General features: G+C 41.0%; 1 protein-coding gene across 1 annotated transcript in view; it reads right to left on the bottom strand.

Moving 5' to 3' along the window:
• Positions 1–2,716: 2,716 nt before the first annotated feature.
• LOC130312929 (vomeronasal type-2 receptor 26-like) overlaps positions 2,717–18,229 on the bottom strand; it is a 44,225-nt gene continuing 28,712 nt past the window's right edge. The window contains exons 3-5 of the mRNA XM_056552625.1: positions 15,006–16,043; positions 8,945–9,068; positions 2,717–3,624 (exon numbers count right to left, since the gene is read on the bottom strand). Coding sequence (XP_056408600.1) covers positions 2,717–3,624; positions 8,945–9,068; positions 15,006–16,043 — 2,070 coding nt within the window. The remainder of the gene's footprint in view (positions 3,625–8,944; positions 9,069–15,005; positions 16,044–18,229) is intronic.

Below are 18,229 nucleotides of genomic sequence, written 5' to 3' on the forward strand. Positions count from 1 at the left end.
TAGTCCCGATCAGCCCGACTGAGCTGCCGGGAAGCTTTCACTTTCATTTTAGATGCAGTGATCAACTTTGAACGCCGTGGCAAAGATTGGTGCCACACGCTATTAGCCCAGGAACCGGGACAACCCGGTATGACGCAGGGTCACGGCGTGACCCCGTTTTAAATACCGGGACCAGGCGTAGGGCGTACAGGTACGCCCTACGTCCTTAAGAGGTTAAACACCACAATGTAACTCCAAGTCAATGACACTTCTGTGAAATCACACTGTCCACTCAGGAAGCAACACTGATTGACAATCAATTTCACATGCTGTTGTGCAAATGGAACTGACCACAGGTGGAAATTATAGGCAATTAGCAGGACACCCCCAATAAAGGAGTAGTTCTGCATGTGGTGACCACAGATCACTTCTCAGTTTGTATGCTTCCTGGCTGATGTTTTGGTAAATTTAGAATGCTGGCGATGCTTTCACTCTAGTGGCAGCATGAGACAGAGTCTAAAACTCACACAAGTGGCTAAGGTAGTTCAGCTCATCATGGATGGCACATCAATGCGAACTGTGGCAAGAAGGTTTTCTGTGTCTGTTAGCACAGAGCATGGAGGCGATACCTGGAGACAGGCCAGTACATCAGAAGACGTTGAGTAGGCCGTAGGAGGGCAACAACCCAGCAGTAGGACCCCTACCTCTGCCTTTGTGCAAGGAGGAGCAGGAAGAGTGACCTCCAGCAGGCCACAAATGAGCATGTGTCCACTCAAACGGTCAGAAAAAGACTCCATGAGGGTGATATGACGGCCCGACGTCCACAGGTTGGGGTTGGGCTTACAGCCCAACACCATGCAGGACGTTTGGCATTTGCCAGAGAACACCAAGATTGGCAAATTCGCCACTGGCGCCCTGTGCTCTTCACAGATGAAAGGGGGTTCACAATGAGCACATTTGACAGACATGACAGAGTCTGGAGATCCCGCGGAGAACTTTCTGCTGCCTGCAACCTCCTCCAGCATGACCGGTTTTGGCGGTGGGTCAGTAATGGTGTGGGATGGCATTTCTTTTGGGGGCCGCACAGCCCTCCATGTGCTTGCCAGATGTAGTCTGACTGTCATTAGGTACAGAGATGAGATCCTCAGACCCCTTGTGAGACCATATGCTGGTGCGGTTGGACCTGGGTTCCTCCTAATGCAAGACAATGCTAGACCTCATGTGGCTGGAGTGTGTCAGCAGTTCCTGCAAGAGGAAGGCATTGATGCTATGGACTGGCCCGTCCGTTCCCCAGACCTGAATCCGATTGAGCACATATAGGACATCTCGCTCCATCCATCAATGCCACATTGCACCACAGACAGTCCAGGAGTTGGCAGATGCTTTAGAACAGGCCTGAGAGGACATCCCTCAAGAGACCACCTCATCAGGAGCATGCCCAGGCATTGTAGGGAGATCCTATGGGCATGTGGAGGCCACACACACTACTGAGCCTCATTTTGACTTGACATTTTAAATTAGAGGGGCAAAGGTTTTTGCTGTAATATCAGGAAGTATTACTTTACTGATAGAGTAGTGATGCATGGACTAGCCTTCCTACAGAAGTGGTAGCTGCAAATAAAGTGAAGGAGTTTAAACATGCATGGGATAGGTATAAGGCTATCCTTCATATAAGATAGGGATAGGTATAAGGCTATCCTTCATATAAGATAGGGATAGGCATAAGTCTAAGTTTATATAAGATAGGGATAGGTATAAGGGTATCTTTTATATAACATAGAGATAGGCATAAGGCTATCCTTCATATAAGATAGGGATAGGCATAAGGCTATCCTTAGGCATAAGTCTATCCTTTATATAAGATAGGGATAGGCATAAGGCTATCCTTCTTAAACGATAGTGCCAGGGACTATTGATAGTATTCAGAATATTGGGCAGACTAGATGCGCCAAGTAGTTCTCATCTGCCGACACATTATATGTTGCTGTGTTTACTCCAGTCTGACCACAGTGCTTTCGGCTGACACATCTGTCCGTGTCAGGAACCATCGAGAGAAGAAGCAAATTCCCATAGCAAACCTCTCCTGCTCTGGACAATTCCTGACATGGACAGAGGTGTCAGCAGAGAGCACTGTGGTCAGAATGGAAATAACTACACAACTTTTTCTGTAGTATAAAGCAGCTGATAAGTACTGGAAGGATCAAGATATTTATATAGAAGAAATGTACAAATCTGTTTAGCTTTCTGTCACCAGTTGATTTGAAGACATTTCTTTTCCACCATCGTAGCCCTTTAAGATGAGAGAAGGATCATGGGAACTGTAATCCTTTACATCATAATCACACAAACAGCAAGCAGTGGCAGTAATAAAGCAAAGGCTCTACACCAGACCTTGGCAAGATAAGAATAAAAAATGATCTGCTTCTGAGCTGTGGTGGAGTCATCTGGAGATCGCTCAGACACATAAAGTTACTTTTAATGTTTTTTATAAACTACATTTTCACATAGAAAGAGGTAAATCTACTAATACTACTCAGAGATTTTTTAGAGAAAGTATTTTGAATTAATGTTGTGAGAAATGCAACAATTATTGAAAGAGATGGAATCATATTATTACATTTATATAGATTTCACATTATATATATATATATATATATATATATATATATATATATATATATATATATATATATATATATATGTTACTGTTCAGAGTCAGAGGTGGGGGTGAATATTTTCAGGTCTTCCTTTTCCCCAGCAGATCAGTTTTCCTATTCATTTCAGATTTCAATAAAATGATAAAACATTTTGGGAAAAACACACACCCTAAAAGTCCAGCACTGGACGCCATCACTGCAAAGATCTCCACAGCCACCATGGATTTCCCTGTGGTGCTCAGATAAGCTGGGATCATGGCGATCCAGACACTGCAGAACAGCAGCATGCTGAAGGTGATGTACTTGGCCTCATTGAAAGTGTCCGGTAATGTCCTCACCATGAAAGCCAGAACAAAGCTCACCGCTGCCAGGAACCCCAGATAACCCAACATGGAGTAGAACCAGATATCTGAGCCTGTATTACACTGAATGATGATCTTCCCAGGATAAGACTGAGTGTCCAGGTCCTGGAATGGGGGAGAGATAGACAACCAGATAACACAGATTACAACTTGAATGGAAGAACACAACAACACTATGGTATAGGGCAGCTTCACATTCAGCCATTTTCTCCAGGAGCTTCCAGGCTTGGTGGACTTAAAAGCAACACAAACCATAATGGTCTTGGAGAGGAGTGAAGAGACGGCGACTGAGAAGAAGACTCCAAAACTGGTTTCACGTAATCTACAAGAGACATCACTGGGACGACCAAGAAACAAGAAGACAGAGAGGAAGCTGAGGAGGATGGAGAACAGGAGGAGATAACTCAGGTTCCGGTTATTAGCTTTAACAATAGGAGTGTCCCGGTAGGAGATAAATATTCCAAAAATGAAGCCAGTCACCAAACATCCAAAGATGGAGACAAAGGAGAATACAGAAGCCATTGTGTCATTTTGGTAAGAGATGAAATCTATGACTTTGGGCAGGCATCGGTCTCTCTTCTCATTTGGCCATTCATCACTTGGGCATTTCATGCAGTTTTCTGAATCTGTAGGAAGATTTCATAACATATTACAATAATTTCCAGGACCATGATATTGATGCCTGTCTCACACATCGAACCCCCACAGATCAGTTTTTCAGGTGAGCCTTGACACCCAGATCTAAATTTTATACTAGGCTGAAGGCCTCGACTCTGTACATTGAGTAGTGGTGGTGCTTGGTCATGGAAGAGCAGTTGCTATTTTCTTCAATGGCGACACCACTACACAGTGTGAAGAGCTGAGGCTTCTATCCAGGTGCCACTCCTCACCCAAGCAGCTGATTCATGGGGGTACCAGTTTTCTTGTGGATAGGCCATTAACACTATTTCCCTTGAAAATCCTTTTAAATCTACGATTAATTCACTTTATGGAGAAGGAAAAATTGAGACAAGAGGGTGCGGCAAAATAAAGCAATATGGATCAACCATTTAGACCCATTTCAGCCCCACTATCATTTTCTTGTACACTAGTACCCAGTAATAGTGATTTGTACAGTAGTAGAATGATTTCCTTGTTGTGTATTTTTATACCCCTTTTGATGCTCACCATGATTATATTTGCCTTGGCTGCTGCTGCCTGACTCTGGCCGCTACAGTTAAATAGGCACTGTCTGTACCAAAAATGTTGATATGTCATAGAGTCATGTGAAAAAGTTTACCCTGACTGATAGCTAGAACAAGCTGGGAGAAGGGTAGGCTTAGTCCATTCTCTCTGGGCTTATTATCCTGTGACCGAGAAAGTCATCTAATGCAAGTCTATAGGACCATGTCACTCACGTAGACACAGAGTAGGTAGAAAAACACACACCCAGCACTTCTCTCCACATTTGTTCTAGTGATAAAATGTTAAAAACGTTTAATATGTGAGGAGTTTTTTGATGTTGACAGGTAGACTTTATATAGTTACATAGTTAGTATGGTTGAAAAAAGACATACGTCCATCAAGTCCAACCAGGGGATTGAAGGGAAGGATGTAAGGGGATAAGGGAAAGGGATGTAGTTTTATAATTCTGCATAAGCTTTAATGTTATTTTGTTCCAGGAATGTATCTAACCCTGTTTTAAAGCTGTTAATTGTTCCTGCTGTGACCAGTTCCTGAGGTAGACCGTTCCATAAATTCACAGTCCTCACGGTAAAGAAGGCGTGCCGCCCCTTTAGACTAAACCTTTTCTTCTCCAGACGGAGGGAGTGCCCCCTCGTCCTTTGGGGGGGTTTAACCTGGAACAGTTTTTCTCCATATTTTTTGTATGGGCCATTTATATACTTATATACGTTTATCATATCCCCCCTTAAACGTCTCTTCTCAAGACTAAACAATTGTAACTCCTTTAATCGCTCCTCATAGCTAAGATGTTCCATGCCCCATATTAGTTTAGTCGCGCGTCTCTGCACCCTTTCCAACTCTGCAGTGTCCCTTTTATGAACAGGCGACCAAAACTGAACAGCATATTCCAGGTGAGGCCGTACCAATGCTTTATGTTTTCATTTTCTTTTGTAAATTTTTCCCAGTGTTTTCCCATTCATTAAATAATCTTGGATGGACTTTCCTTTCCGATATGTAGAACCTTACATTTCTAAACCTCACTTCTCAGCCCAAGTGTTTTTTTTTGTGTGTTTGTTTTTTTGTTATCACATTCTGGGTGCCATAACTTTTTTATTTCACACTTTTTCCATAAAAAGATACCGTATTTGTATTAAGTACATGAGTTTTGAACTTCTGCAGTGAGGAGACAGAGAGAGGGAGAGAGTCAGACATAGGGACAGTTAGTGGTTAAAAGAGAGACCGTGTGTATGTGTGTGTGATTAGAATTAAATTCCAATACAAGAAGAATCCTACAGGGGCTCCTATACACTAAAACAGCTTATAAGAGGACATCCTCATCACTGCATCTGAAAGGCTCATCTTTTGCTACCACAAATCCACAGCTTTTTCCAAGGCTCATACCTGCATATACCTGAATTGAATAATGTTCCTGAACCAGCTCCAGTGAGGTGCAGTGATCTGTGCCACCCTCCCACAAAGCGTATTCTAGTGGAATCTATATACCTGTAGGGCCTATAAACACAGTAGTGAATATAATAGATTTCCGGAAACATGATCAGTACACATTGTGCTGTCTCCTCTGCCACCCAAAAAGTGTGGTGAAATTACACGTATCTAGCATGTAGTGTTATATGGTTCTGGTGTATTAATTATTGTTCCACAAACACCTTCAGTACTCATTGTGCTGTCATTTCTGCAACTCAAAAAGCGTTCAAAGCGTTGAAACTTAGATTTGACAAGTAGGTTGGTGAAAAATCACCTTAAATGGATAAAAGTAACCGTAAAAATCATGTCTAGAAAACAAGCTGGTGGACAGTGTAGAGGGAAGAAAACCCCCGCCATTTTTTCTGCCAGAAAGAATGTTTGTGGCAGTACTAGTACAGGTAGTGGCAACAGCAGCATCAGCCATCCCAAGTTCTCACTGCCTGAGAGAGGTTATGTGGTTTCATAGGATGATCCGGCTTTACTGGAATATTTCTGTCATACAACTTCTGAGGAGGAAAACTCTGACAATATGATGGTGAGCCACCGGTCAGTGGATTCCTTGCCATCTACACTGATATGGGAAAGTGGAAAGGTCCGTCCTAAATACTGGGGATATGATAGAAACTTTTAAATACATAAAGGGAATCAACACAGTAAAGGAGGAGAGCATATTTAAAAGAAGAAAAACTACTACAAGAGGACATAGTTTTAAATTAGAAGGGCAAAGGTTTAAAAGAAATATCAGAAAGTATTACTTTACTGAGAGAGCAGTGGATGCATGGAATAGCCTTCCTGCAGAAGTGGTAGCTGCAAATACAGTGAATGAGTTTAAGCATGTATGGGATAAGCATAAGGCTATCCTTCATATAAGATAGGGCCAGGGACTATTGATAGGATTCAGGTTATTGGGCAGACTACATGGGCCAAATGGTTCTTATCTGCCATCACATTCTATGTTTCTATGTTTTCTCTGGCTTTGCTTCCCCCCTACTGCTATGCAGAAGGATAGCACTAGCCACGAGGAGGATTTGTGTGGGGACAGTCAAGCTTTGGAGTGTGTTGGCGAGGTGGTGGAGGTAGAATCAGTGGTTGAGCCCTGGTGGTGGAACGTGTGGTGGGGATACTGTAAGGGATCAAGGTGGCTATGCTGAGGGGGAGCAAGGAGCCCAAGAAGTCCATGCAGAGAGGAGTGACGTGATGAGGAGTTTGATGTTGACGAGGATGTGGAATTGGACATGGTGTGGGAACCACCTGCGCATGAGCTGACGTGTTCAGAGAGGAGGGTAGTGGCATTGTCCGCTAAAAAGTGCGTAGCCTAGGTAGGGGAAGAAAACCTGCGAAACGTAACAGGCGTAGGGCTAATAGTCTGATGAGCTCAAGTGACCGTGATGCTGCTGCATGTCCAGGTTCTATTAAAAAACCTTCAAGAGGAGGGGCACAGTCAGGTGGTGCAGTCCCTGTCTGATATTCTAATGTGTGGAACTTTTTTTCTACTTTACCTGATGCAGAGAACATGGCAATATGTCATCTCTGCAAATAGAGGGTCCAAGTTTACGTAGGTCACCAGCGTCACCACAAGATGGTGTAGGACAGTTGAGGCACCCCACAACGTGAGGAAAACGCTGCTGCTTCTAATGATGATCCTACTGATCCCTCTACAAAGTCTAACAGCCAGGCCTCTTCCACAGGCAGCACATTTTTGGGGTTTGCTTCATCTGTATCCTACAGTTATCTATTGGGGAATCCATGTCCTCCAGACAACAGAATTTTCCCTTCTCCCCGTCACCCTGTTGTAGTGAGAGTACCAGGTCGCCATTATTTTGCAAACATAATTTCTTGAGACAATGTGATTTACATTGGCAGCTAATCAAGGACATTTGTCATGTGCTCTTGCAAACAGCCTGTGCCAGCCAGGGCAGCTGGTCAAATTAAAATGGATTTTTTTGGCAAAGTGCTACTTCCAGCCAGCCCTCGGCCACCCAGCTTGTTGGGGCAAAATTTTGATTTATTGCGGTTGCTGTTGCAACCTCCCTGCAGCCTGCCAGGCCTGGGTCACCTGGATTGACAAATTTGAATTACTTGTAATGGTTTCTCAACCTGCTGCTTTACATAGACAACTACTACTGCCTCCAGTAAACCACTATGAGATGTTCTTCTGGTAATTTCAGCCAGGTCTATGAACACACAACCCAGGCCAGTTCACGAACCATATAATAACATTTTTATTTTTATTTCAAAATTAAAAAACTTAATTGAAACACTTTCAAATTTAATTTAAAATACACCACTTTCCTGCTACTACCAGTTCGCCATCTCCTGCTGTACATTATCGACTTAAGTCCCCAATCTCATGCTGTACGCTACTAACATCAGACAACTACCACCTGCTGTAGACTGGCTACTACAGGAAACACCAATCCACTATCTTCCTACTTCCATCTAGGCCTACATGTAAACAACCTAACATCCCCAAAAAAAGGGATTGTTTTTGGAACGCTGAGATAAAGCCACTACGTCTTCCCATGCTTTATTTTGTTGTGAATAGGCCTAAAAATGGGCACGCTGAAATAGTTACCATGGGTAACTGCATGTTGCCATAACTGAGCTTAAAAACACTTTAAAACTACCTGAATACATTCCTGGCAGTGTTAGGCAAGGGTTTAGAGATGTTAGGCAGTGTTATAAACGTATTTAGGGGCTTGTTTCTTTGCCAGTTCAAGTTGAACCAAGCCAAAACCGAACTTGTGATTTACGAAAAGTTTGGCGAGTCTGGCAAACCGATTTTTTCAAAAGTTTGTTCAACTCTAAATATCAGCAAAGTAATGAAACTATAGTAACTTCTCCTCATACTATGATATGCTGGCTATATTGGATATCTCTACTTTTAGTCATACTACTATATACCCGTTATATTAGATATCTCTACTTCTACTCATACTATTATATACCGGTTATATTGGATATCTCTCCTTCTACTCATACTACTATATACCGGTTATATTGGATATCTTTCCTTCTACTCATACTACTATATACCAGTTATTTTGGATATCTCTTCTTCTACACATACTACTATATGCTGATTATATTGGATATCTCTCCTTCTACTCATACTACTATATAACGGTTATGTTGGATATCTCTTCTTCTACTCATACTACTATATACCGGTTATATTGGATATCTCTCCTTCTACTCATACTACTATATACCGGTTATTTTGGATATTTCTTCTTCTAATCATACTACTATATACCAGTTATATTGGATATCTCTCCTACTCATACTACTATATACCGGTTATATTGGATATCTCTCCTTCTGAACATGGGACGCAGTCATAGCAGCAGGTATAGATTGATTTTCCCGCCTTTTTCCGACTTCCAGGTAAACATGGGTCTGAGCAGCGGGATACTGGTACCTAAATGGAAAGACAAAAACCTTTACTGGAATGACTAAATGTGCATATATATATGCTGGCCAGTTTATCCTTTGGTTGTATTACACATACGGGGGAGTGGCTACCTCCATGTTGGCTCCTGCACCCCACCCACCTCTATTAGGTGTATATAAGGTGCCTTGGATGTTTCAGACCTTGCAATGCCTGTTGTACTGTTCACACAGAGGCATATACACAGTGTAGGGTCCGTCCCAGAATGAGGTTACCTTACCGTGGTGGGATGGTCCACGCTATTTGGCGCCAAATTTGCAAGCTAAGTACCTCATATTTTCATAGTTTCATATTTTCATTTATTGCATTACAGCTGTATAGCTTTTCATGTTCTATCTATATACTCATGTTTGATCTATATACTCATGTTTCATCTATATATTTGTGCTAGCAGTGTGCTGCTGTATTTTCCTGTTGCTATATATATATATATATATATATATATATATATATATATATATATACATATATATCTTTTTTTTTTGTGATCGGTGCTCATATATATAGCGTACCTTACCTACCTACTGATAACTAACTGTCACAAGATTACCCCCTAAGCCATAAGCTACCCCCTAAGCTAAGCTATAAGTTTGTGTTGTGTCAAATACTTCCGCGTACACATTAAAATAGAGGGTATACCTTGAAAGTGAATTGAAATGAGGCATGAAAAAGGGGGAGGGAGAGAGGGATAAAGAACCCACGGTGTGATAGACAGTGACAGCTGAGCCCCTCCCACAAATACAGGCAAATGAATTAGTCTTCCCACTTGTGATCGGTGCTCATATGTACAGCATACCTTACCTACCTACTGATAAGTAACCGTCACAAAATTACCCCTAAGCTATAAGCTAGGCAGTTTGTGTTGTGCCAAATACTGCCGCATAGGATTACACCTGAAAATAGAGGGCAAAACTCAAATGTCAGAACAAAACATGCTACATCACCAACGACTGAAAAGCATTACACATTTCTGATCTTGGATTAGGTATGTATCTCATATATATATATATATATATATATATATATATATATTAGATTTCCAGTTCCCTAATTTCTTAATCACATGAGCTGGAACACTGTGACGAGATGCTGAAGCAGCTGCTCCGATGTGAAGAGAATGACTAGATATGACTGCCAGATCACACCTAAAGACTTAACTAAAACACGTAAATACTTGACAAATATCGAAGTAGACAAGGTGACACCATTGAACAGAAGCAAAGGGCTATCACTGCTTTGACCTTGGCGAGCAGAGAACCATGCATGCAAGATTTTGACTGGGCACCATCCATGTCGGAAAATAACCTACTATAATTAACTGGCCAGGCAATGTAGTTTGAGTACTATTTAACCCTAAAGCATAATGATCCGAATCCCATGACAGCTGGTGCAATTGTAAGAATGAATCTTTTCTAGATTTACACATAAATTCACCAGGCCTAAGAAACCCATTATTGCCCAAGAATAATGCAGCCTTCAACGTCAAACTATCGATATAACCAAATGGGGCTCTATCTAACACATCGGCCAGTTGTCTGAACAAGTCCCCAGATAATGGTTGCCGGCTGGGGGGTTTACAAACCTGACTCTTCTGAATACCCTTCAGAGCTGCTTTGATGGCATGTGATGCAAATATGAACGCCCTGTCGGGATGGGACATAGTGAGGAAATGCTGTGTTTCATGCTGTACTGGGTTTTGTGTCATCCTGGTTCCGGGTTTTGCACTTATCACGCCGAGTATACCTGTGGTGCTATCATAATTTACTGATGCTGGGCCTGGGCATGGGCCTAAAAATTTTTTATGGTAGCATTAGCTACCTGTAATCTTCAAATTAAATTTCAAAATTAATCTTTTAATCTTAGGGATTGTCAAGCCCTAGTGTCTACTCATGCTGCTGCCAGCTCCAGGCTGTGCCATTCAGACACTATATGGTCTCCTCATGCTACAGCCAACTCCAGGCTGTGTCATTCAGCCAATATATAGTTTACTAACGCTGCTGGACCTGGGCCTAAAAATATTTTATGGTAGCACTAGCTACCCATTTCAAAGTTCATTTTTTAATCTTAGGGATTGTGAAGCCCTAGTATCTACTTATGCTGCTGCCACCTCCTGTCTGTGCCATTCAGACACTATATGGTCTCCTCATGCTTCAGCCAATGCCAAGCTGTGTCATTCAGCCAATATATGGTTTCCTGATGCTGCTGGGCCTGAGCCTAAAAATTTTTTATGGTTGCACTAGCTACCCTAAATCTTCAGTTTAAATTTCAAAATGTATCTTTTAATTTTAGGGATTGTGAAGCCCTAGTGTCTACTCATGCTGCTGCCAGCTCCAGGTTGTCCTTCAGCAACTATATGGTCTCCTCATGCTGCCAACACCTCCAGGCTGTGTCATTCAGCCACTATATGGTCTCCTCATGCTGCCAACACCTTCAACTGTGTCATTTAGCCACTGGATGGTCTCCTCATGCTGCCAACACCTCCACATTGTGTCATTCAGCCATTATATGGTCTCCTCATACTGATGCCACCTCCAGGCTCTGTCATTGTGCGGCTCTGCGTCAGTGATTCTAAAAACGATGCCTGTAATCTGCATGTCATACTGAATAACAGTATTATTTCACTACCCCAGCACACCCCATATGCATGTTAGAACAAAGAAAAGTGTTCTACACACCTATTGAGGCTCTCTGTAGTCCAGAAATAGTCGTTTTTAATATAGATTCGCTGCAAATAAATCCGTATCGAACCAAATTTTTTCGAAAAATTCTGCGAATTGGCTGTATCGAATTTTTCAAAAGTTCGCTCATCTCTACTGGCAACCTTGTCCCAATGAAAATCCAATTAATCCTCCTTTTTCGAAGGGAAAAACATTTTGTGTTTATACCGAGGATCTAAGAGTGTGGCTATCCAGTATTCATCTCTTTCCTTCAAGTGGGCAATATGCCAGTCAATGTGCAAGCAAGAAACCATACGAATTGCCATGCCAGTTTTTCCAAGGACCCAGCATCATCATCTTCACTGTTACTTTGTGAAGGTTCCTCGCCCAGATGTGAACCTTCCTCTATCCCACCCTCCTCAATAATAACTATGAACGTCTGATCAAAATATAATATGGGCAGCAGAACATTACAAATTCCAGTGTTCTTGCTGACAAATCTTTTTGCCTCTTTGAATGGCATGAGCACGCCACAAGTGTCTCTGATTAGCTGCCAATGCCTTAGCTGAAAGTCATTCTGGCTCCAAAAATTGTATGTCTCCTACATTGGGAAGTCTGTCACCAATATGTACTGCTGGTACAGGCGGTCCACATGTAACATCGCAAATAAGACAGTGTTGAGGAAGATCTTTTTGGCGCTATAGGTAAATGAGGGCCTATTTAAAAGCATAAGAACAGCTAAACCAAACACAAACCTTATACTGAAGAATTCAGAACTGCCCCCGGTATCACCTGCGGCCTCCCTGCTTAGACCGATGAGTTCTATGTACTGAAAGCTGTCAGCTACCTGCCTGCCATCATTACTATAAGCTCTCCGTATTTTCTTTGGTGTTACATATATACACGTTTTTTCTCTTGCCGTGTAGCACTGGAGTATATTTATTACTCTATTGGAGGTGTTATTGCGTTAGTGCCGGCAACTTTGTTTTTTGGAGTTCAGTCACATGCAAACCTTCCTGCACATAGCCAGAACATCACTGACCCAGACACAATTTCTCAATTAATGTTTGCAGATGAAATTTAGCACATGTGCAGTACAGGGAGAGTGTGTCAGGCCACCTAGATGCATAATTTTTTTACGATGTTTGTGCCATTAATGGCAACCACATTTTCCAATTTCAGATTATGAGCAGAGAGCCAGTGTGAAACTTCCTATTGCACAAAGGGAAGCAACTCATTCACTGTGTGGATTTTCCTGCTCAAGCTTAGCAGATGTAATACAGTATGGCAGTGCGTGACTTTTCATTCAAGGAGAGGGAGGGGAGGAGTAGGGTAAGCTACCATCCTTTTTTTTTGGGAAGATGCAAGAGGACCTGGATGAGGAGGACGAGGAGGGTAGGAGGTAGGTGTCAGAAGTTGAACGAGATCAAAGAAACCATGGAAGTTTTACTACTATTTCCTGACCTTGTTCCAGTAGAACCTCGTTCTGCAAAATGTTGACGCAGTGGGTCGTATAAGACATGAATTGGCCCTGGCCATAGCTACTACTTCAAGTATCTACTGTGGCATGCACTGTGCTGAACACAGACAATTGCATAGAGTGACCCACCCTCTCCACCATATGATTGTACAATACGGGAAGGCTTTCTTGGCAAAATAATGGTGACTTGGTCTTCGCCCCCCCCCCTCCTTCTTCCGCACTCTCTTTCCACCTCTTTGTCTTGTCTTTCTTCCTTTTCTTTCTTTATTCTCTACATTATCCAAAGAAATGACACTGAGACAAAAAGTAGAGTACAAAAAGTGTATAAGCTTTATTCTTAGCTTATACACTTTTTGTACTCTATTTTTTGTCTCAGTGTTATTTCTTTGCTTATTCTATGCATGGTAATATATGACACCGGGGACTCTGTTTCCAAAAATCTATACTATAGTGCCCTTGTTTTTTGGCTGATTTTATTCTCTAGAATTATACCCTTTCTACTCCAGATGTTGTAGTCGGCCCTACTGCACTGAGTAGTCGACCTCTTATCTGCTGCATTTTTGTAGCCGATCCCTGACGGCCTGCCAACACTTCCCCAGATGTGTACTCTCAGACGTTACTTAACCCGCCCTCGTTACTAGCCTATGCCTATTACCCACTACCTTTTAGGAGATTGACTGCTCAGCTCACCCCTTATGCTTTGTGTAATTGGCCCTCTTATGTGACTGACAAACTTATACTGTTGGGGAACTCTAACTCCCCCTACTTTATATTGTTTTGGATCTCTGTTAAATATAGATGTATAAATAATTTTAAAAAATCAATACATTTTGACTTTGGAAAAAAATCAAAATAAAATAATGGTGACTTGGTATACACCACCTTGGCTAGATAAACAGAGAAACCGAGCTACTCAAAATAATGTGAATAAATAATTAATTTTTATTAAACATGAAGTAAAAAAATGCATAATTAAAACAGGAGGGAGTCGACACAGACAGGCGGCATACCTGGGACATTTACATATCAGGGCATAGATAAAGTGCAAAACATACTAGCACTCAAAGAGATGGTGTTTATAACCGCTGAATGAGTTAAACTACTACAAGCTAAGGCTTTGTCCAGAAGACCAAGATCAGAGAAAAAAGTGCAAGTGCCGTATAAAGGTAAGTGTGAATAGAAACCATACAGCAGTAAACAATGAATAAATATATATCACAGTGCAAATAGAGTACTAGAAGTCCCAGGATGCTGCCACCCCTACACGTGTATCGGTCCGCTGACCTTCGTCTGGGGGTGACGGCATCCAGATAGTTGTGGGTTTTTATATACCTATAGGACCAATCACCGAGCGTATGAGCACACAGAAGGGCCGGGAGGTGCGCACAGTGAACAGGGGATGATGCGCTCTCAGATCTATGTGGCAGTGACATCTAGTGGACAGGATGCTAATTGCAGGCATAATGAGAATGATTAAATAAATGCATGTATGTACACATATAACCAGCCCAGCATATAAAACTTGAATACATAAATACATTCATAATGTAATGGAATAAAAAAATATATGAAGATAAAGCATAGTGCATACAGATGGGATAAATGAACAAATTACATAAATAAATAAATAAAAAATAATTAATCCATAATTCATACACAAGTATATAAGGCTAAATGAAATAGATGAATAATTAAATAAATTGGTGTGAGAACAAAAGAATAAGTAAAAATAAAGAGAGGGAAGGGAGGTGGACAAAAATATGTTATTACCTCCTGTGTTTGTTTCCATGTTATTAACTGAGAATTCATGTAAAGCTCTTGACCACTGATCGCCCATGGGGTATAATTCCCTACTTCAACCATTCGTACATCCATATGTGTGGTCTTATCTATAAATATCCAGTTCATTATCTTATATGGATGTAAGGCTTCTCCTTGGTCAGTAAAGTAATATGAAGGTCTCATTGGATCCAGTGAACTCTTCATCATCTGTATGTAGCGCTGTAACTTCCGTCTGTGTTGTATAAGTCCAGTTATTGAATTTTCTTGATATTTGTCTTTTACATATAAGAACATTTCATGTAGAGATTTTGCCAGGATTTCTACGGCATCATAGACTCTTGGAGAGACCCCCGAGGAGAGGTAATTCCTCAGACTTGGTAAAGTAGACATTATGCTGTTTTTTGATCTTTTAAACGAAACAAAGGAATCTTTATCCTTATTTCCTGCTATTATATCTAAATTTATCCAGAAATCATCACAATGGAATATGATGGGAAGTGTTTTATGTTTTTTTACCAAATCTTCCTGTCCCCAAAAAAATTCTGATAAAAAGTCCACAGTTAGACTTCCATTCAATGGTGGAAATTGGCGTTCTGCAATGATCTCACTGAAAGCCCAAGATGGAGGAAGGATTAGAGTTTTGTCCAAAAATAAAGAATTATATTTTGTTACTAAAGTAGTCCCATGACGAGAATAGGATCCGGACATTATAATGACACGGACTTGTGGATTCTGTAATGAACGTGAAATTTGTTCATATTCATCATCCTTATAATCATTTTTCTCTGAAAGTTTTATGGTGAAGGCGACACAGATCCCGTGCTCTCTCATGTACTTTGTTAGTATCTGTAGTTCATTCTCTCCCGCATCATCATCCGATACTAAAATCCCAACCCAGGTCCAGCCATAGTGCTTCAATAGTTTGGTTATTACCATATTGTGGACATGTTGACTTTGGACTGTGCGGAAAACATGTGGATAGAGGCGTCTATCAGATAGTGAGTGGTCGGTGGCTCCATAGCTGATCTGTAAAATGTAAAAGGAAACATCATGTATAAACTATTTCTAGTATTTTAGTGAAGGGAATCGAAAACTATATTTTAACCCCTTAAGGACTCAGCCCTTTTTCACCTTTAGGACTCAGCCCTTTTTTGCAATACTGACAACTGTCACTTTAAGCATTAATAACTCTGGGATGCTTTTACTGTTTATTCTGATTCCGATAATGTTTTTTCATGACATATTCTACTTTAACATAGTGGTAAATTTTTAGTGTCACTTGCATCCTTTCTTGGCTAAAAATCCCAAAATGTAAAGAAAATTTTGAAAATGTAGCATTGTTCTAACTTTGAAGCTCTCTGCTTGTAAGGAAAATAGATATTCCAAATAAATTTTATAATTCAAGATATATGAAAAACAAAAACAGACTAAAGCGCAACTATGTGCCGTCACTCTGATGGAGCGGAGGTAACCATTAGCAACAAGAGAAAAAAAGGTGCTCATCTTTTTGTGTTATGCTAAGAGCACAACACCTGTAGTAGCTTTTGTTACCCAATGTCCGGGTGTGGAATCGGAGTGCAGCCTGGATCGTTCCCGTCACTGAGGTAATTCAGGGCAATCGGGGAATGCACACATGAAAAGCTGCAAATTGCAACTTGGAAAGGATAAAGGATTAATTCCAAAAGGATAAAGTAAATTCTTTTATTCTAGCGCTGTGGACTACGCGTTTCAAGGGGTGGGACCCCCTCTTCGTCAGGTCCTCTGATTACATGTCAAATACGTCAGGTTACATGTCAAATACGTCAATTTTATACAGAAAAAACCCCGCAAAATTAGCGAGTCATTAGCAGCAAACAAGACATCACATTCAAAACACATTTAAAAAAGGTATAGAATGCGAAAAATGTAATCATATTAAAATCCTGTTAAAATTACATGTCCAATATTCTAAAATTTAAAAAAAACATCATGATGTAGGTATGACTCTAAATAGAAAGGAAGAAGTGGTCAGTAAATGTACCGGTGGTAAATACTGTCCCAAGATGGTTAGTATGTCTTGTGTTCCCTTCGGAACAGAGGCTGGATTCGCTACAGCCAGACAAACATCCTGCTCTGTGGCAGCATGCCTGGATGGGAGACAGCAGATGCAAATACCATTCAAATACCATGAATAGGCACAAGGCCTTCACAATTCCTAAGATTAAAAGATGAATTAAGAAATTTAAACCAAAGATTTTGGATAGCGGGTGCTACCAATGAGAAAATTTGAATTTCCCAGACCCAGGACCAGCAGCGGCATCAGTAAATCATATATTGCCTGAATGACAAAGCCTGGAGTTGGCTGATGCATGAGTACACACCAGGGCTTCACAATCCCCCCCCAAAAAAACACAACAATTGTAGAAATTTATGAAGAAGACTTTTGGATAGCGGGTGCTACCTATGAGAAAATTTGAAATTCCCAGACCCAGGCCCAGCAGCGGCATCAGTAAACCATATATTGCCTGAATGACACAGGCTGGAGTTGGCTGATGCATGAGTACACACCAAAGCTTCACAATCCCTAATAAAAAAGACAAACTTTTTTGACAAAAAATTTTGACGAAATTTTAGGACAGCGGGTGCTCTCTATATATTACCTGAATGACGCAGCCTGGAGTTGGCTGCAGCATGAGGAGACCATTGAAATGTCAGATTTTTTTATTTGAAATTTAAATCAAAATGTGTGTCCCGGACCCCGCCGTGTGGGTACAAAGGACCTAATCTCACAAGCACCCACAGGGCTCATGTGGCCGTAAGATGTAGTCTCAACATCTCCATAGCCCTGACCGGCCATTTTTGGTTTTTGTACCTTTGTTTATGAACAAGCGCATATCCAAGAGTCCAGAAGACTCTATTATGCAGGACGGTGGACCCCCAAAAGAAATTCTTCTCTAAAATAATTTTTATGAAATAAAGAAGCAGAGTTCATCCTGTATTTTTTTTGAAAATTTTAATAAAAAAATCACACGCAACAAGTGTTCAATGGTGTAATGGTTATTATTCTGGAAAATTCAAGTTTATTACTGTGATAATTATCCGAAAATTTGAAAAAAACACTACCGAAGAGTGTTTCATAACCCCATACATTGCACCATGAATGTTGAATTTTAAATTAAGCATGTATGTATGTATTTCAAAAATACTAAAATTATAGGCCCAAGCCCAGAAGC

This window comes from Hyla sarda, chromosome 1, assembly GCF_029499605.1.
Source record: "Hyla sarda isolate aHylSar1 chromosome 1, aHylSar1.hap1, whole genome shotgun sequence".
Classification (NCBI taxonomy): Eukaryota; Metazoa; Chordata; class Amphibia; order Anura; family Hylidae; genus Hyla; species Hyla sarda.